The sequence below is a fragment of the Zootoca vivipara genome, chromosome 16 (assembly GCF_965207765.1).
Source record: "Zootoca vivipara chromosome 16, rZooViv2.hap1.1, whole genome shotgun sequence".
Taxonomy (NCBI): Eukaryota; Metazoa; Chordata; class Lepidosauria; order Squamata; family Lacertidae; genus Zootoca; species Zootoca vivipara.
Genome location: NC_142599.1, coordinates 11,332,428 through 11,353,488, shown reverse-complemented (window position 1 = coordinate 11,353,488; position 21,061 = coordinate 11,332,428). Strand labels below are relative to the sequence as shown.

At 44.8% G+C, this 21,061-nt stretch overlaps 1 protein-coding gene across 3 annotated transcripts in view; it reads left to right on the top strand.

Moving 5' to 3' along the window:
* ZDHHC8 (zDHHC palmitoyltransferase 8) overlaps nt 1-10,466 on the top strand; it is a 126,133-nt gene extending 115,667 nt beyond the window's left edge. For 2 of the 3 annotated variants that reach the window (XM_035099128.3, XM_035099125.3), the window contains exons 9-11: nt 1,042-1,151; nt 5,054-6,087; nt 9,179-10,466. In XM_035099128.3, the coding sequence (XP_034955019.3) occupies nt 1,042-1,151; nt 5,054-6,087; nt 9,179-9,362 (1,328 nt within the window). In that variant the 3' untranslated portion in view covers nt 9,363-10,466. The remainder of the gene's footprint in view (nt 1-1,041; nt 1,152-5,053; nt 6,088-9,178) is intronic. The other variant, XM_035099127.3, reaches the window with a different exon arrangement.
* Nucleotides 10,467-21,061: the final 10,595 nt, after the last annotated feature.

Sequence of the window (21,061 nt, the reverse complement as noted above, 5' to 3'; positions counted from 1 at the left end):
ACAGAGCAGACTGTTTTCACAGCTTTCTCTAACTTTCCTCAGGCCCCTGATTCATTTTCTAGGACCCCCCCTCCCTTCTCCTTATCTTATGACCTTTTTGACTGCATTGTCGCTCTGAAGAGCCAAACAACTCAGCCAATGGCAACCAAAGACTCTTTCCTGCTTCACCTACTCTGTTCCATTAGAGCATCTATTCCAGTCTCTGCCAGACATTTTATCACCACCTCCAAATCCTTTTGCACATTGTAACACAAAAGGGCTGTAGTTCAGTGGTGGTTTCGTATGTTCAGTGTAAATTATCCAGGGGAACACACCTTGTTTATCCAGTGCTACTACACATGTGCTTCTTTCATATGCTTGCACCTCAACATGAACAAATTATTGTCTTATCTGTGACTGTCCCAGCTTGCCTTGCGGTTCCCAGGGGAAGCTGGGTTGAAGTGGTGTAACTTACTAGAAGAATACATCTAGAAGAGCAGAATCCTATCTGCCAGGGCAGAGTCAAGATAGGTTACAAAGGATTGCAGCAGGCAAGCAAAGCACAGTCTTTCAGGACCCTGGAGAGATCACTATGGCAAGGGCTCACTCAAGGAGAGCTGTTGTCTCAGCAGCATGCTGAGGCCTTATGAAGGCTGACAGGTCTGGACCTGCTGTTAACCCCTCTCCCTCTGAGGATAGGATTTAAAGGGTCATTGCCTGAAGCTGCTTGCTCCTATGACATGTTGGGAGTGAGGAGTCCATGGTAGGAGGGAAGCCAAGTCAGGAGCCTGAGGAGTCACATCAAGCCATGTCTTCTGGCCTTGTAGGTCCTGGAATGAGGAGGCTGCTGATCCTCTACTTCAAAATAGGGCCTCTATTCTGTCTTTTAAACTTCAGTTGCATGGAATAGTAAAAGACACTACACCTTGTGGAATAATATATGGTGTCTGTTTATATATCAAAACTGAAGAAAGCCAAAGGGGGGCGGGTTGAAGCCAGAGAATATGACTTAGTGGAAAGAAAGAGAGTAAGTGAGTTTTCTTTCCTCTTCCCCACAACCAGAGAGCAGCCTTTCACCCAAACTGATGAGCCCTCCCACGCCTGCAATGTACAAGTATCGTCCAGCTTTCAGCAATGATCCCAAAGTACACTACCATGGAGCATCCGAACAGGTAAGCCTATCAATAGTTTGCAGTCTTATGGACACTTAACTGGGAATAAGACCCTTTTGAATATGGTGGTGCTTACTTCCAGGTCAAGAAGCACAGGATTACATTGTAGTAATATAATCAAAGAGTCGTTCCAAAATCAGCAATTATGCAGGAAAAAACTGCATGAAGAACAAATTTGAACTTTTTATTGTTCATTTCACTTCTATATTACTTTGTATTTTCAAGGAGGGGGGAATCTCAAAGCAGTTTACAGACTACATTAATTCATCAAATCAAACAGTCCAGTATAAAGTATTACAGAAGAAAGTAAAATATAAAGTATACATTCCAAGCAACATAATTAAAAGGAAACTAAAATATTATCTTAAAAGATTTCCAAATAAAACATTAGAAAAGGAGGAGAAGGACAGAATGCACATTTAACACAGCAAAGTTAACAAAAAAAAATTACATTTCAAAAGAAAACTTAATTAAAAGAAGTCTATAAAATTCACATTTAAAACAGTATAATTAGCAAGAGAGTAAAATATTTTCTTAAGCAAAAAACATATCTGCTGCTGTTGCTGCTAAACTTGCCAATGGTGGTTCATGGCAGGCGATGACTTGGAAGCGCAGGCTCGATGACCTGGGTCTGCACTAAGAGACAGCTAAGATTATCTCTGTTCTCTTCAGCAGCCTCAGATTTTGCAGCTGGAGTCAATCCGGGCTCTGCTCTCCCAGGCCAGCAAGGGAGGGAGGAAGTCTTGCAGGTCTCACAGCCAAGATGGTCTTTGTTACATTTTCTAGCAAGAAGACCCAGAGGGGGGAACTTCAGAAGTGGACCAATTTGTCCCTCCCAATTAGCTACAGTGCGGGCCATTTTATTTTTTTACTCTCTATGAGCTGAAGTTTCTTCTCCTCGCATAAAGCAATCCCTCCGTTATACCATTGTCCTTTATAAACTTTAAAACCGAGGCAGAGACACCGAGCGAGAACTTGGTTTTAAGAAACATGCAGGGCTTTTGTTTTGTTTTTGGGATCGGAGTTCAGTGTAATGACTCATCAGTCTCTCTAAGGGGACTTGTCTGCTGGCTGATGGAAGGAGAGCTTTTGAAAGGGAGCCTTGCGGTGCAAGATTACAGCACTGAGTTAGCCTTGGCTGAGAAGCTTATTATCTCAACCGCTTCACCTTATTATCTTGACAAATGGCTTGTTGCTTCCCTCCGCTATTGCTTTATGTGTGCTTCAGCTAGAGCTGAACTTGTAGCCTGGAACTGAATAGATCGAGCAGAATCTTGGTAAAAAGCGGGATTATGTATACTATGTGTAGCTTCCATGTTCATACGCCACAGAAGCAGGATGCTGGACATTTGTCCAGTCCAACAATGCTCTTTTTTTGTCTTCTTACAACTTTCTGTATATTGCAGTCCTGGACAATAAAAGCAAGCAAGCACAGAATTGCAGCTTTTAGCACAGAATATTCCATGTTCCACCTCCGTTGGTGGTGGGCAGAGTGCTGTTGAGCTTAGGTCCTGCTTTGGTGCTTCTCACAGGCATCTGATTGACCACTTGCGAGCCCAGGATGCTGGACCAGATGGGCCATTGGCCTGATCCAGCTGGCTCTTCTTATGTCCTTATCTACCCCTCGAAATCCCCTCTGGTGGCAAAGGCATGGAGAAATCGCAGGAGTCAGAGGTATACACTGATCTGTATCAGATTCCTAATGGTCACTGGGGGTGGGGGTGTTCATTGCCCCACATAATTTCTTGCCCTTCCTGTTGAGTAGAAGGCAGCGGGATAAATGATACAAAGGAGTAACGGGCGCACAAAGGCTGACACAAAACAGGAGTGATGATGCAGGATACAGGTGGGCAGAGATGCTGTTTGACTCTGGTCCCGCTTCTCACAGGGAACCAGGCAGAGGGCCTTTCCGGTAGTGGCGCCCGCCCTGTGGAACGCCCTCCCATCGGAGGTCAAGGAGATAAACAACTACAGTACCTGACATTTAGAAAACACCTAAAGGCAGCCCTCTTCAGGGAAGTTTTTAATCTGTGAAATTTTAATGTATTTTGGCATTTGTTGGAAGCAGCCCAGAGTGGTGGGGGAAACCCAGCCAGATGGGTGGGGTATAAATAAATAAATTCATAATAATAATAATAATAATAATAATAATAATAATAATAATAATAATAAGGACCCAGGTGGTGCTGTGGTTAAACCACTGAGCCTAGGGCTTGCTGATCAGAAGGTTGGCGGTTCGAATCCCTGTGACGGGGTGAGCTCCCGTTGCTCGGTCCCTGCTCCTGCCAACCTAGCAGTTCGAAAGCATGTCAAAGTGCAAGTAGATAAATAGGAGCCGCTACAGCGGGAAGGTAAATGGCATTTCCGTGTGCTGCTCTGGTTTGCCAGAAGCGAATTTGTCATGCTGGCCACATGACCTGGAAGCTATACACCGGCTCCCTCGGCCAATAATGCAAGATGAGCGCGCAACCCCAGAGTCGGTCATGACTGGACCTAATGGTCAGGGGTCCCTTTACCTTTACCTTTTAATAATAATAATAATAATAATAATAATAATAATAATAATAATAATAATCTAGTGAGTCATTGTGAGACTAGGATGCTGGACTGGGGGGGGGCAGGGGAGCTTTGGCCTGATCCAGCAGGGCTGCTCCTGTGTACTTAGAGGGGTTAGACAAATTCAGCAGCCTATGCAGTCAAACAGAGATTGGGAAACAGGTTTTGGGACTGCAAATCCCATCAGCCCCAGTAGGCCTGAGGGCCCCACCATCTCCAACAAGGACTTAACAGTGGGCATTAGGTGTATTTGATGTGTATTTTAATGAACGGCATAGAGTGAAAGGTTATGAGTCTTCGAGTCACGTGGAGAGTGTATGTACGAACTTGACAGTGCTCAGCTCATTTTTTTAGTTGCTGCTCTGTTAATATTGTTGTTTATAGATCATAAATGCCGTATTGATTTGTTGATCATACAGGCAGCCCCCTGTTTGTTCGGGGGCTACGTTCCGAGGCACCGCACACATCGGTGAAATCACGTATAATTGAAACCCATTGGAAAAGTCTGCAAACACCCCGCCTCCATTCTGCCCTTTTGGTGATGTTTCAGTGACATCCTTATGACGTTTCCGGGTCTCTTCCGGCGCAGTGCAATACAATCATGTGTATATTGAACCTGATTAAACAGGGCGCTGCCTGTATAATATTGACTTTTGCTATAATTGTGATGCTGATCTTTATTTTTTACTTGCTGCTTTGCTAACAGGGTTTTACAGATTGTAATTGTTTCATTGGTGATTTTTAAATTATTTTATATGATTTATGCTGAATTTGTGGTGCTCTTGTTATGCTACTATTTGTTGTTTGTTGGCCACTTTGGGATTTATTTGAATGAAAAGCAGCATAGAAATTCCATCAATCCCTCAATCAGTTACCATGGCCAATGGTCAAGGAAGATGGGAGGCTAGCAATATCTAGAGCAGTGTTTCCCAACCTTGTGCCTCCAGCTGTTTTCGGACTACAATTCCCATCATTCCTGACCACTGGTCTTGCTAGCTAGGGATGATGGGAGTTGTAGTCCCAAAACATCTGGAGGCACAAGGTTGGGAAACACTGATCTAGAGTAGGAGTAGCCAACCTTTTTATACATACCGCCCACTAATGCATCTTTCTTGATGGTAAAATTTCCTTACCGCCCACCAGTGCTCGATGGAAGGAGGATTCAACTTGTGCCACAGAACCCCCTACCACCCACCTAGAATCCTGAAATGCCCACTAGTGGGTGGTAGAGACCAGGTTGACAACCCCTGATCTAGAGGGTCATGAACCCATCAGCCCCGCTACTGCCAACATTTTGCTGCTCCTGACCTCCCTCACCTCCCTCTTCATATTTACTTTTCCATCAGATCTCCATTCAGGAAGGACACAAGCCAGGATCTGTGATGGAGGAGAATGACAGCAGCCTCGATTACCAGTCGGAGCCCAGCCTGGATATCCCAAACTACCGGAAGAGTTCCCTTCACAAGACGTACCAGTCTTCCCCGCTGCAGATCGACCCCTTTGCTGTCAACTCGAGGTCTTTGAGCCTGAAATCTGCCAGCAGGAGAGGAACAGACAAAATGCCCCTGCACCCCATGAAGTCAGAAGGGGCCACCTCCACACCTTACAAAAGCATCTTTTCCCCCAACTCTCTCTCAAACAGGAATGGGAGCTTGTCGTACGACAGCTTGCTGAACCCCATGTCCCCCTCAGGGAGGAGGTGCATAGCTCATTCCGCCGTAGGCTCTGTTGGATACCACTCGCCGTACTTGTCTGCCAAAATGTGCCACCTGCGGGGCAGGGAGCTTCAGCGCGTGCCCCCACAGAGCTTCAGCCCTGTGCTGGGCAGCTCGGCCCTGCACCCACGTGACCCCTCTCCAGTGCGCTATGACAACCTATCGAAAACGATCATGGCGTCCATTCAGGAGAGGAAAGAAATGGAAGAGAGGGAGAAGCTCCTCCTCTCTCACCCGGACTCGGTGTTTGCAGACTCTGGTGTGTACGACACCCCTAGCTCCTACAGCCTTCAGCAAGTCAGCATGCTGTCCGAAGACCCCCGTACCATAGTGATGAGGTATGGCTCTAGGGACAACCTGATGGGCAACAGCTTTAGCGTGAGGAATCCTGTGCTGCAGGCATCCGTTTCTTCGCTCTCAAGTGCGATGACCAGAACGTCAAGGACTTCCACTCCTTCCCTCCAAGCTGACCTAGCCAATAACAATGTCCAGGCCCACCAGGCACTGCAGGGCAGGATGAGCAATGGCTCCTATAAGTCACCCAGCCACCAAGTCCCATCATCCCCCGGGGGGATTCCCAGGTCGCCCTCTTATGGAGGCCCTAAAGCTGTCTCCTTCGTTAACACCATGGAGATAACAGAGGCACAGCCTATGGGGACTCCAAGGTACGGATAGGCTTTCATATTACTGTTGTTCTTGTTGACAGCAGGCAAGCAAGAAAAATTGGGAAGAAGCACTTCAAATGAACAAAGAGTGCTTTGGTGCTCACTGATGAAAGACTCGTTATTATAGCTCAGTGCCTTTCTGAGTAAAAAAAAAAAGCAAAACTCCTTGAGCTTGACAACTCTCTCTCTCTCTCTCTCTCTCTCTCTCTCACTCACACACACACACACACACACACACACACACACACCGGGGGGGGGGGGGGATAAATTCTTAAAATCTAGCCAACTATAGAAACATCTTGAAAAAGGAGTAGAGAAAAAACTAAATGATTAAATCTTTGTCCACCTTTTTCAAGCTGTTTCTGTAGTTGGGTGGATTTTAAAAGCAGAACTGGTCCCCCCCTTTTAATGAAAATGAATAAATTCTCAAGCCTCTGAAGCTTCTAAGGAAGGCACTGAGCAATAATTAAGGGCCTTTTGTAACATCCCATGGAGAAACATGCACGGCTCATCTGAGGCTGCAGGACCATGGATAGCTCCAAGTGAGCAACGTGCTCCAACCAGGGTTTGGGTATGAGGCTGAGGCCTTGGGAAATGCTGTTCCCAGGCTCTGCCCCCTGCTGGAGAACGTCATAGCTTTCAAGGGCCAATCGTGTGATCTGTTCCATAGCCTCCCTCCTGGTTCCCTCCTTGCATTGCTGGCCCAGCGGCATGCAGGGGGAGGCATCTGGCTCCAGGCTCTGATCCTACGGGCCCTGCTGGTCTGAGAAGTTCTTCTTCTGAGAGCTCCTGTCTGACAGCCTCAAGCACAGCAGATTTCTGATCTCCAGCAGTCAGCTCACACAGCCCTGAACTCTTTAGCTGGTGCCTCTGACCCTGTGTCTGGATTGCTGGTGAAACCAGGGGTTAAGACACCACCTGTGGCACTCCTGAGGTCTACATAGAGGTGCTGCATATAGGATTGCAGTGTTAACCATTACAGTGGTGCCTCGCTTAACGAAAGGATTTTTCTAGCGGAGGTTGCCTCGCTAGACGAATTCGTTTTACGAGAAATTCGTCTAGCGAATCGCGGTTTCCCATAGGAATGCATTGAAATTCAATTAATGCGTTCCTATGGGCGCATATATATATATATATATATATATACACACACAATGCATTCCTATGGGATTCGCTAGACGAATTTTTCGTTATAAGAATTGACCCGTGGAACGAATTAAATTCGTCTAGCGAGGCACCACTGTAATTAACTAATAATTAATTAATTAATTATTCTACCTTTCTCCTAGTGCAGGACCTAAGGCAGTTCACAATATGAATTAAAAACAGATACAGTGGTGTTGTTTTTTAATTTTTTTAAAAATCACCCGCCCGTTATAAATATATTGTGACCTGGATCTGGGGATATCTGCCGGACCTAATTCTAACCCTATATGAGCTAATGTGGTAGGATTTATTTGCCTAAAGATACGCGGTGCATGTAGCAGCTCAGTTTTAAAATTGGAATGACAATTCCTGGGATAGTTCCTGGGAAATGTGGCCGTTTAATTTGAACGATGTGTGGGAACGTGCAGTTTTTTTACAACAACAACAACAACTGCATTTTGCCATGTTTGCCTTGGAGTAGAATGACATTTAGGTTTTCCTGATAGGTGTATGAAATCCTCCCATCCTCACACTTTTAAGTGGTGGATCTGGCATTTCTGAAGCATTTCATTCTCAAGTAGCATGTTAGAGCCTGTCTTCCTGGACGTGGAGAAGGCGAACATGGGTTGAAAGATTTACTCAGCCATGAAGATTACTAGGTGGCATTGGATCATACCTCTCAGCATAGCTGCCAAGTCTCCCGTATTCCCTGGGAAATCCCCATTTTTCCAGCTGTTCCTAGCTGAAAAAACGGATTTTTTTTGTTTTCCCCTGGTTTATTCTGGCGCGGTGGCCATTTTGGAACTGGGTGGAGCATGCTCAGAAGTGACTTTTGATGCTGCTCTGCCCAGTTCCAAAATGGCTGCAGTGCGACTTCTGGCACGGCGGCCATTTTGGAACTGGGCAAAGCAGCATCAAAAGTCACTTCTGAGCATGCTCCGCCCAGTTCCAAAATGGCGGCAGCGCTACTTCCGGTCTGCTACTTTCAGCCCGGTCCATTATTTCTCCGACAGCAACTTGGCAGGTATGCCTCTCAGGGCTATTGTGAGGATAAAGTGGGACAACCTCAGGTATGCTGTCTTGAGCTCCTTGGAGGTCAGGCAGATAACATTAAGAAATTGAAGTGGCAAGACTTGGTATGTTTGTGTATTTCTCCTGAAGCTGAAGTCCGGCTTCCCCACCACCTTTGACCATAGCTGTCAAGTTCTCCCTTTTTTTTAAGGGAAATTCCCTTATGCTGAGTAGGCTTCCTCGCGAGAAAAGGGGAAACTTGACAGCTATGCCTTTGACAGTCAGCAAATCAAGTGCAGTTCATTAGACTGCCTTATGCCATACTTCAGCCGAGCTGCCCAGTTTTGAAAAATAAATAAAATGGCACATATCTGTTAAATTAAACGTACGCCCATCCTTTTCTCTCTTCTTAAACCAGTTTTTTTAATATAAAAAAGCATTGAGTAAAAACGGCTTTGGGTATGTGGGTTAGTGACATCACTGATATTCAGCCAATCAGTGCTGTGCACAGCATGCTTTTTTTCACCATAAGCGCATGGAACCATTTTCTTCTGGTTCCATATCACAAAGATGGAGCCCTCCAGACATCGTTGTACTGCACCTTCCATTGTCCCCAGCCAGCATGGCCAATGTTTGGGGATGTTGGGAGTTGTAGTCCACCCTCACCACCAGTCCATCAGCAGGCCACAGATTCCCCATCCCTGCCATAGGAAAAAAAGCTGTCTTCCTAAACAAAACTCAGTTGGCTACACTTCAGCAATGGTTCATATTAGGCCTTTCTGTCTCCTAAGCAAGTGGCTCTTGCAAATGTGTTCTCTGGCTGTTCTTTGCAGAACCAGAGCAAAAGCAACCTCTTGGATGTTTACGTTGAGCTATGGCTACTGCTGCTTTCTGTCTACTAACTCCCAATCCCACTGTCTTTCTTCCAACACAGGGAAGACATCCAGTTGAAGACACCTCACAGTAAAATTAATGGACAGCCAAAAGGAATTTCCAGAGTAGAGTGTCGACTAGGTTCAACGTCTAGCTCCCAGGGGGCCCCCCTGAGTCCTGCTAGACACTCAAACGTTAAGAAAGTGTCTGGAGTGGGTGGAACAACCTACGAAATTTCAGTATAAAAAGAAATTCGTAATATAAAGAGCCATCCGCAAACCCGGCCGTGAAGCTAGGTGCACTGTGAAGAGTCACACAACAATGCCAACAAGATGAAAAGTAGGAGCAGCAGCTGATGGTGACCTTTCTGTATTATGGTATTTTGTGTTGTTTTTATTAAAAGAAAAAGAAAAATACATACACACAATCTTTTTTTTCTCCTGGCCAAAAACCAGCTGCAGCCTTATTCTTGAAGGAATCTGACTTTGTACAGCTCATTGGAAACTATCCTGAACAGACAATTGGGAACTAATTTAACATCTACTGACGTATGGCACCACAATTCAGAGGGTTTTTTTTTGTTTTTTTGTGTGTGGAAGAGAATGGGAAAGCTATTGTGCGTTTGTCTCTGTCCACCAAACCTTGTCATGTGGACATTGTCGTGCTGTGGTCTAATAACAATTTCATGTGGGCGTAGCGTTTTCTCTTAAAACTCTCCAGGGTTGACGGAAAAGAATATGAAGGAGCGGCGGGGCCCTACAAGGGTTTCATATATTTGGGTAGGGGGTTTGGCCTATCAGTGATAAAACTGTTCAGTTGTTTGGAGAATTTGGGTATGTAGCAGACCGTTGCCCCCAATCAGCAGGGTTGTTTGAGGGGTGGCTTCTTCCTTCCTTGCCTACAATGGTTTCTGATTCGTTTCTGGGGAGAATGCAGATTCCTTGTGCCTGTTCTCATGCAGGAGGATAGATCTGCTTCTTCCATTGGAATGAATGGGGAAGCTCACATGTACATTGAAGGTAATGCGCACAAGTGACCATCTATGGATCTCTGCATTGGTGAGCAAACACGTGAGGAAGAACTCCCAAGTGATGTTGATTGTACCCCTTTTCAACTGAAGGAGGCCGGTGGATTCCCAGTAGCCATTTGAGTATCCAGCAACCATCTTGGAAGACTGGTCTACATGGGCAAAATAAGGAAAGGGATGGTTTTTTAGTTACCCTATTGCTATTTGTGGTCGTGTAGGAGATTCTGTGTAAACAACTGCACCTGTCTTTCCATGTCCTAGAACTGTTAAATAACTAAGGAACTTCCATTCTTCCTTGGACAATTTTAGGTAGGTTTTTTTTTTTAACGAAAAGAAAAAAGCCTGTCTTGCTCATGAGAGAGAGAGAGAGAGAGAGAGAGAGAGAGAGAGAGAGAGAGAGAGAGAGAGAGAGAGAATCAAATATTCAGATGGTAACCTATTAATGTAAACAGCCATCTTCCTTCCTCCTCTTTTTGTGCTACTGGAGATGGGCTGTAATACAGTGTATCGTCTTGCACGGGTGCAGTGTGTATAATCTCAATGCAAGATATTCTATGATCTGTTGAAATTTGCTGTGTGTGTGTGTGTGTGTGTGTGTGTGTGTGTGTGTGTGTGTACGCACATGATTGCGTGCGTAATTGATAGTGTGTGATTGTCAGCCGGGCACGTGCCTGTAGGAGATAAGTTTTATTGCTTGCCTGATGATCAGTGAACGCTAAATATTTAGAGACAAGTCAGAGACAAGTCAGGTATATTCCAGTTCTGGAGCTCACATGAATGGGAATTTGGAGACAAAATAATAATAATCCTTAAGCAACTTGTTTACAAAGATTCAAGACGTTCATTCTCTGAATTAGAAAGTGCTTCTTGTCCTGCCACCCCAGAGTTGTCAATCACAGACACTATTGGATTTGCACGTTTTTAGAGAAAAGCAAGTTGTAAAAAACATTGCATTTAGGGACCTGATGCTTGACGTGATTGCCTTAAACCTTTCTTTTTTGTTATTCAAATGATTTATTTTATGAGTATCCCTAAGTGAAGGGGTAAGAATTTTAAAAAGGTATAAATGACACCAGAGACTATTTGCAGGAGACCTGAATGAGATCATGACTCCAGTGCTGAGTAGGGAGGAGGTAAATCCTGTTCCATTTACCGATTAAAAATGGCCTCCATTAAGTTTATATTTGTTCTGTGCAGTGAAACCTGGAGGTTTTCCCTTGCAGCACAACCACCAGCTACAAGGCAAGGGAGTCGCCAAATAATAACTGAAACAGTGATGTCAGGTGCCAATTGAACTGGTAGGGTAGAAGGCAGGGAGGCCAACAGTAGGTGGCGCCAGAGCAAATGACAAGCAGAGCCAGCTTATTCTATTTTGTCCCTCTCCTCCTCCCTACTGTGTTTTACAAGGGCAGACTAGGGCAGAGGAAGGTGACAGTCGGTGCAACCCCTGGATTGGCTGTGAGTAAGGAGGGAGGCAGGTAGGGATTGGCTGAGGGCAGACTGAGGTTGGTAGGGCAGTACCCCATTCACCCTAATGGACCAACAGAGTGGGAAAGTTGGCCAATTTCTCCAGCAGAATACAGAAAGATGCCTTATGCCTTGTATTTGTTCATCTAGTACTATCTGCCCTGACCATAGCTGCCAAGTTATCCCTTTTTTTAAGGGATTTTCCCTTATGCTGAATAGGCTTCCTCGCGAGAAAAGGGAAAACTTGGCAGCTATGGCCCTGACTGTCAGTGGCCCTCCAAGGGTCTCAAGTAAAGAGTCTCGCCCATTGGCTGATCCTGCCACCCAAATCTTTTTCAAGCTGGAGGTGCCTGGAATTGAACCTGGGACTGGCTCTACCACTAAGCTACGATCTCAACTGCAGCGCCAACAATCCTGTTCTCATCATTGCCCCCTCCCTTATCATTGCTGCAATTAACCACGCACATCAAATTAACTAAGCATGGCAATAAATACAAACACACACAACTTCAGCGGACCATGCAGCCAAGTCACATGCAGCTGACTCTCAAAACAGCTCTGCTTTCAAAAACTTGAGTGTTTTTGTTTCAGCATATTTAGGTCGTCTCAGTCCAGAGCCCTTCAGCCGACACTTGTTGTTTAGTCGTTTAGTCATGTCTGACTCTTTGTCATGGACCAGAGCATGCCAGGCACTCCTGTCTTCCACTGCCTCCCGCAGTTTGTTCAGTGTCCAACCATCTCGTCCTCTGTCATCCCCTTCTCCTAGTGCCCTCCATCTTTCCCAACATCAGGGTCTTTTCCAGGGAGTCTTCTCTTCTCATGAGGTGGCCAAAGTATTGGAACCTTAGCTTCAGGCTCTGTCCTTCCAGTGAGCCTCAGGGCTGATTTCCTTCAGAATGGATAGGTTTGATCTTCTTGCAGTCCATGGGACTCTCAGGAATCTCCTCCAGCACCATAATTCAAAAGCATCAATTCTTCGGCAATCAGCCTTCTTTATGGTCCAGCTCTCACTTCCATACGTCACTACTGGGGAAACCATAGCTTTAACTATCCGGACCTTTGTCGGCAAGGTGATGTCTCTGCTTTTGAAGATGTTGTCTAGGTTTGTCATTGCTTTTCTCCTAAGAAGCAGGTGCCTTTTAATTTTGTGACTGCTGTCACCATCTGCAGTGATCAAGGAGCCCAAGAAAGTAAAATCTCTCACTGCCTCCATTTCTTCCCCTTCTGTTTGCCAGGAGGTGATGGGACCAGTGGCTCTTTAATTCCTCCTCACTTTCTGCCATCAAGGTTGTGTCATCAGCATGGCGCCCTGCAAATTTGCACAGCTGGTGACAGCCACAGCTGGCTTCCTCTCTGCAGGATGGTTTTGATAGAAAAGGCAAGGATCCTTCTCTGGGGCTTGCTTCCTGTTCTTCCGGTCAACCACTGATAACGAATAGGATCCACACACGAGGGGAGTGGTGAAGTTAATCCTTTCGTCCTCTGCTGCCACCAGAGGAAAAATCTGGAGGTGACTTAGTAGTCATAATAATAATAATAATAATAATAATAATAATAATAATAATAATTTATTTATACCCCGCCCATCTGGCTGGGTTTCCCCAGCCACTCTGGGCGGCTCCCAACCGAATATTAAAAACACAATACAGCATTAAACATTAAAAACTTCCCTAAACGGGGCTGCCTTCAAATGTCTTTTAAAGGTTGCTTATTGCCTTGACATCTGCTGGGAGGGCGTTCCACAGGGCAGGTGCCACTACCGAGAAGGCCCTCTGCCTGGTTGCATTGGAAGGAAAGTTACCATTGATGCCAACATTGGGATTTCCTCCCAAAGTCAATGCATGCTTCAGAAGTGAGGAGGGCCATACCTCAGGGCTGGAACATATGCTCTGTGCACAAAAGATCTCAGGTTCAAGCCCTAGCATCTTTTGGTTAGGACTGCGACAGAGCCCTGTTTATAATCCTGTAGCGACCAGTCAGTATAGACTATACTGAGCTAGATGAGCCAATGTTCTGACTCAGTTTAAGGCTTTCCTAAGAAGGTTTCCCCCCCAGGATAGCCACATCGCAAGAGGAAGTTGAATCCCCCCCCTCCGCTCTTCTCTTAATCCCATTATAAATGCGTCATATTCCGCCCCCCCCCCCAGCCTCCCAACTGATGGATTTTGCATTTGACTAAAGCTGCAGATCAGATACAAAGATGTATTGAACACCACCATGTCTAGTTTGAACCTTCAGTACCTTTTAAGTTTTATTCTCTCATCCTTGTTTCATTATTCTCCCAACTGTTTTGGTTTCCTAGATGAGGGGACGGGGGGGGGGGGGAGAGAACTGCTAAAAGATTCTAAAGAGGAAACAAAAAAGGCTGCAAAGGTTCTAGGTCTAAACTGCAGACAACCCCCCCCCCAAAAAAAAACACCTGTTTCATGGGAATGGTACAGGATTTTGCACCTGGATAAGCACATCGCTCTATGAGCATTCTGGATCAGGAAATGTTTCATGGCACCTGTGGGTTTGTTTGTTTATTTGTTTTGTCATTAGTCTTCGTCTTCTGAAGCCAACTAGCCCCGTGGTTCCGTCTGCCTGGGGCTCTGCTAAAGGGGCTGCGCAGTGGAGGCCATTTATCAAACTACAATTTTGAGACCCAGAAGCATTCTAGCACATCATTCTTATGTTCACAGAAAGGTGCAAGGGTATTTATTACCGGAATGATGAACTACCGAGCGAAAGTTCAACAGAACATGTGGCCAGTTTTGTGCCATCTCCAATTTGGAAACAGCACAATGTCTACAAGACGGATACAGTCTACTCAGTGCGCACCAAAATGTGTGGCATCCTCTGATCCTGCTTTCCGAGAGAATAAGGGTGGAGGAATCATAGAAAACGGGGGAGGTGCAGATGGAGGAATGTACAGCTGCATCATATGTTCCATCATGTATGTGGTACGGTCATACCTCTTCTTGCAAACGCTTCATGTTGCATTTTTTCGGGTTAAGAATGCGGCAAACCTGGAAGTGTTTACTTCCGGGTTTTGCCACACGCTCAGAAGCATTTTGCGCAGTTTGCACATGCGCACAAGCATTCTGCGCAATTTGTGCATGCGCACAAGCGCTCTCACGCTTCACACATGTTCAGAAGCGGCGCTCTGGTTACCGACTTTTCGGGGTGCGAACGGCACCCCGGAATGGATCATGTCCGCAACCAGAGGTATGTATGTGTGAGTGGCTGTGCATGCACAGATCCGCCGCCCGAGTGCATGTATGGTTCTGGAGATTGTGTGAGCCTGCCCTTGCTTCCCTGTAACTGCGCACAGGATCACAGTCTGGGGCTGGATGGCTCATGCCTGCAGACTTCACATGGGTATACTATAAGTGCCAACAAAATATATTGTAGAAATTGGAGTTCTTGGTGAAGTCCAGAAATAAACAGTAAATTGCAAGAAATCTGGCCAGGAGGAAGATGAATTTCAAGTAAGTCTTCAAAAGGTTTTATTTATGTAATGATAGGACGAATTCAAATAGGAATCAATTCCAGTATGATAGCGAGGTGAATAAAAATTAATTCCAGTGAAAAAATTCCAGGACAAGTGCAAACTATAGTACACTCTGACCATTAAAACATTGCTGATGAAGAATTGGCGAAACAGGGCCTTGTCCTGGGGTTTTTCCACTGGAATTAATTTTTATTTGCCTCACTATCATACTGGATTTGATTCCTGTTTGAATTCATCCTATCATTACATAAATAAAACAATAACAACAACAACAACAATAAACTTTATTTGCATAGCCAACAGCCATAGCAACAAAATACATGCGATATAGAATTAAAAACAACAAGGATAAAAAAATCATATGACTATGGTTGTCGGTTCCGGTCATGGAGGAGACAAGCTGATCCTGGCTACTCCCCAATTGAAGGCAAGATTTATGCTCTTAATATATTCCTGGGCACCATCTTACTTGTCTCTCAACCTTCTTCTCCTCATTGCTTCTTCAGTGCTCTTTTATCAGTATCCCTTTGAAAGCTCTGATTAACGGCCTTACTGTTATCGTATCGGCCTAAGCTGGCGGCCGGTGGCTGTAAAGGAAGCCGAGCACTCCTCCAGCCTCTCATGAATGGAAGGCACTGCTAAACATAAATAAAACTTTTTGAATACTTACTTGAAATTCATCTTCCTCCTGACCCGAGTCCTTGCAACAAAATATATTGAGCTAATTTGGTACCAGAGCATGAACTTGGTCCCAGTGTTTCAGCTGATCGGGCTCATAGACCAGCGCATGGAAATTAGACAATGAGTTAGCAATGTCCATTAATTTCAGTGGGTCTGCTCTGAGCAGGGTTTATCATTGGATACAAGCCGGAGAGGTGGTTAAAATTGTTACAGTTTTAAAATGGGACGGTGAAAAACAAGAGTGGTGTGCGGAGGCCTGCCTCAGCATATTGGAGCACCAGTATTGATAGCGCTTAGTGTTCGAAGACAGAGTGTGTGTAATTACTAGATTACAATGTCACAGCAGGCAAGTGGGTGGGCTCTTCCCTTTTGCTGGCACTGGCAAACCACCTGACCCTTTGCATAATATTAAACTACCCAGTGGAAAGCAAACTCCATTCAGTCCAACCGTAACGACTCCTTGTCTTGAGGGCAAAACTCTGAAACAGAATAATTCTGAAAGTCTGCAGCCAAAAGGTGGCTGGCTTGTTCATGATGTTGATTGGCTGGCTTTCCATGACATCATCAGCAAGAAATGTCTGCCTTCCCAATTCTTTGGGGTAGTTTTGGACTTACAGCAACAACAGTGAAAAGTCTTGTGGCACCTTCTGTTGTGACAAATACATTGTGTTAGAGGCATGCATGGCCCCAGGGCCCACTGCAAAAGAAGATTAAGTGGTGCTTGGAGATTATTAGAGCATATAATTCCAATTTTACTTCATCTGCTTTGGTAATCTCTTTGTTTCCAGGCTCAATTTAACGTGATGATAATTGGCCTTTGAAAAACCCTAAATGGTTTAGGACTGGATTATCTCAGAAGCAACCTGCTTCTATGTGAATCTGCTCAGGCTTTGAAATCAGCCTTACAGGCCCTGAATCTCTATACCAGGCATCCCCAAACTGCGGCCCTCCAGATGTTTTGGCCTACAACTCCCATGATCCCTAGCTAACGGGACCAGTGGTCGGGGAAGATGGGAATTGTAGTCCAAAACATCTGGAGTGCCCAAGTTTGGGGGTGCCTGCTCTATACTGTCCATATGTGAGATCTGGCAGGGAGTGCAGGCCATGAGATACAGAGTCTTTTCTGTGCTGGCACCACAATGAAGAAACTCCTTTTGGGGCAAATTTGTTAGGCTCCCTCTGTGCCTTTTGATGGATGGTAAAGCATTTTCATTCAAGCTAGAATTTAATTAGTGATTAGCATTTAGTGATTTAATTCATTATAGTGTGGGTCTTTTCCTGGAGTTTTAGTACTGGTGTCTTTTGAATGTTGTTTTGATGGAGGTATTATTCTACTGTTTTGTTTTCCCTTTTTGGTAAGCTGCTTTTGTTATCTGTTTATTGTTTGTATTCTGTTCTGTTCCTAAAATAACTGTGCAATCCTATGCATGCCTACTCAGAAATAAGAGAAGCAAGCCCATGGGTAGCCAAACTAAGGCCCAGGGGCCTGATCTGGCCCAATCGCCTTCTCAATGCGGCCCGCGGACGGTCCGGGAATCAGCGTGTTTTTACATGAGTAGAATGTGCCCTTTTATTTAAAGTGCATCTCTGGGTTATTTGTGGGGACTGCCTGGTGTTTTTACATGAGTAGAATGTGTGCTTTAATTTAAAATGCATCTCTGGGTTATTTGTGGGGCATAGGAATTTGTTCATTTTTTGGTCCGCCCCCCCCCCAAGGTCTGAGGGACAGTGGTCCGGCCCCCTGCCGAAAAAGTTTGCTGACCCCTAAGACTATGGACTGTATCCATTGCTAGTCCCATGCAGAGCAGACCCATTGAAACGGATGCACATGACTAATTTTAGTGCATTAACTTCAATAGGTCTACTCTGAGTAGCACTTAGTTGGCTACAACCCTATTTTTTATGTGGGGGTTGGGTGATTCTAAAGCTTTTATTGCCAAGCTGCAGTAGCTGTAGGGATAGAGGTTGAAAACTGAATGCATTTGGGGGATACGTATCATTAGGTTAAGATGTATGATGGATCCGTGCACACACAAGCTGCAAACGGTAGCTTGTTAAATCCAGACACAAGACTCCTCTGGGATGGGGAGATACATTTCATATTAATAGGCTTATGATAGACCCAGATTTTCCCCCACCCCCTTCTTCTTTGAAGTTTGCATTTAAAATAGCCTGAAAGGCCCAGAGACGACAGTAAATTATTCAAATCTTCCTGGAAGTCTGCATCTGCAGATTAGCATTAACCTGAAAAAAAAGGCAGAGGCACCCAGTCCTGACCTATTTCTGTCCACTGCTGTGATTCTAAATACATCTTCTAAGAAGAAAGGCCCAGAGAGTTCAGCACGGGTTTTGGTGCACGTACAGGTTAGGACGAGCTTGTCAGGTGTCAATCCAGAGATTCCTTCCATTTTGCTAAATTTGCCACTGAATTGGGCAGATTTATGGTGGCAAACAGGATTGCAGGGGTGTCCGTGGCAGGTGGGGGAGGGAAATTGACAAAAGGTGGGAAGGTTGTGGAAAGACAGGATAATTTCCTGAATCAGTATTAGATTTAAAGTTGGTAGCCCTACCTTTGGATCAGCACTTAAGCTTTGGATCTCTTATGGTTCCGTGCATGTTTATAAAACTTGGGCCACAAACATCACTGGAGCCATAGGTGGCACATATGAACAGGGCTATTGCATCCCATAAAAAGTTTACAATTGATAGGTGCCAGTTTTGATTCACACACAGGCTTTGATCCAGTCAGGCTTGTCTCAACCAAGGTGCTCTGAAGACCTGAATGGGTTGTTTCTCTGTGCACTGATCTGGTCTTTCTCTCTTTTTGTCAGTAATATTATTTATTGCATTTGTTTGTCGCTTTGTTTAAAAAAAAAGCTGCAGGGCAACTTAACAGGAAGATAAAGTACCAACAGATAAAATCAATTAAAAGCCTAATAATAATAATAATAATAATAATAATAATAATAATAATAAACACTGCCATGTGCTTATCCAAAAACAGAATTAAAAAATATGAATCCTACCCCACCCCGCTAAAAGCTGAGCACCATAATGAAGGCTAAAATCATGCAGAACTATGATTTCAAAACCATAACCACCAATAGCCTGGGTAAATAAAAAGGTCTCTTAACCCAGTGTCTTAAAAGTGACAATAATGGTGCCAGGGGTGTTTCCTTGGCAGTGGGGTGAGCACTGAAATAGCCCATTCTCCATTGGAAAAAGCCTATTCAGCATCAACTGTAAGCAGGTGGGTTTCGGGGAAGGACAGAGCAAGAGAAAATGGAGGGAATTGCTTCTCCTTTTGCTTACCCATTTACCTGGTGATTGATGAAGCAAAGGGTACAGGTAAAGGTAAAGGGACCCCTGACCGTTAGGTCCAGTCACGGACAACTCTGGGGTTGCGACGCTCATCTCGCTTTACTGGCCAAGGGAGCTGGCGTACAGCTTCCAGGTCATGTGGCCAGCGTGACTAAGCCACTTCTGGCGAACCAGAGCAGTGCACGGAAACGTCATTTACCTTCCTGCCGGAGCAGTACCTATTAATCTACTTGCACTTTGACATGCTTTCGAACTGCTAGGTTGGCAGGAGCTGGGACCGAGCAATGGGAGCCACCGACCTTCCGATCAGCAATCCCTAGGCTCTGTGGTTTAGACCACAGCGCCACCCATGTCCCAAAGCAAAGGGTATCCCGTATTATAAGACTCGGGGCATATGCTCTGATTTCACATACACCCCATTGGATCTTGGCTAAATCTTTTTAACTATCAGTTCAAGCAAGCTGGTGTGTTTCTCCAGCTCCTGATTGGGTAAAACAAATGCTGGTGTGAGAATGAAGTTACAATCCTATAATCTGGGAGTCAAGTCCCATTGAACTTGGTGGGTCTCACTTGTGACTAGATGTGTATGGGATTACACCGTCATTTATTCTGGTTGGTTAAAATAGATTGAGTCGCCTATCGGGACCATAACACAACATGCCAAAGATGTAACTTGGGTTCCCCTCATTCTCGTGTTCTACACCAGAATCCTTTCTTATGATCAAGGCAGAATAAGCTAACAATAAATGATCGAGTGCAGGTAAATCTTTGTTTTCTCAAAGCCTGTACTTCAAACACCCTTTCAAGCAAATCTTTGGTGGGAGATGCAGGACAGACAAAAGGAAATGCTTCACACAGTGTGAAAATGGAATGTGCAATCGCAAGAAGTCTCAGTTACCATCAATGTGGGCATGGATTGGACAAATTCATGGCAGATCAGGCTATCGGTGGCCAGGAGTCCTGAGGGCTACGTACTACCTCCAGGGCTGGAGGTGAGGCTGCTGCTGCACACAGGTCCTGCTTAGAGGCTTACAGGCGCATCAGGTTGTCACTGTGAGAACAGCATGTTGGACCAGGTAGACCTTTGGTCTGATCCAGCAGGAATCTTATTATGTTCTTAAATGTGGTTTGCATTCAGCTTTTGCATTTAAGTCTCCTCTTACCGAAGAAACAGCAATAGTTTTGCATGACAGATTTTGGGGTATGCCATCCGTCTCCTCCCATGACTGTCATTTCACTGAGTTGGGCAAACTGCAGTATTGTAGCTTGAATTCACGATAAAATATGCTGAGATTTCTGGCATTATGTGGAGATGGAGAGGGGGAGAGAGAGAGAGAGAGAGAAAGAAATGAGTTTTGATTTTTGATTTATTTATTTTTAACTTGAAGCCTTAACATTTTACTTCTTTGTCTGAATTAGCAATGGAGAACAGTTTATGAGAGACACTCCATGTACTATGTTTCTGCTTGGGTTGAAGACCAGAATTTACCCTGATATGCTTTTAAAAAAAGAACTAGTTGGTGATGACAAAGAAAAGGGCTCTTGCAATGTTAAGGATGGGAGAACAGAGAACATTCCTTAGGGACATATATTTTTCATGGGAATGGCTGACAAGTTTTCAACCCATGTTTTCAGAGGTATCAAAAGAGATTCCCAAGGCCTTTATTATTTTGTATGTATATATATAAATAAATATATATATAAGTGAAATTAATTAATCTTTCTTTCGGTAGATAACCTCAACTGTAAAAAAAAAAAATACCACACATACATGCACACATGAAAACTATGCAGATGTATGCTTTAATGTTGAAAATCCGATATGCAGCAGCAAAGTTGGCTTGCTGAAGAAGGCAAACCCAGGATTGTGTAAATATTTACCCAGGTTTATTGTATTATTGGGACTACAAGGGAGCCTCTCCCAAGTGAGGACTACATGCCTGTAGGAAGACCCT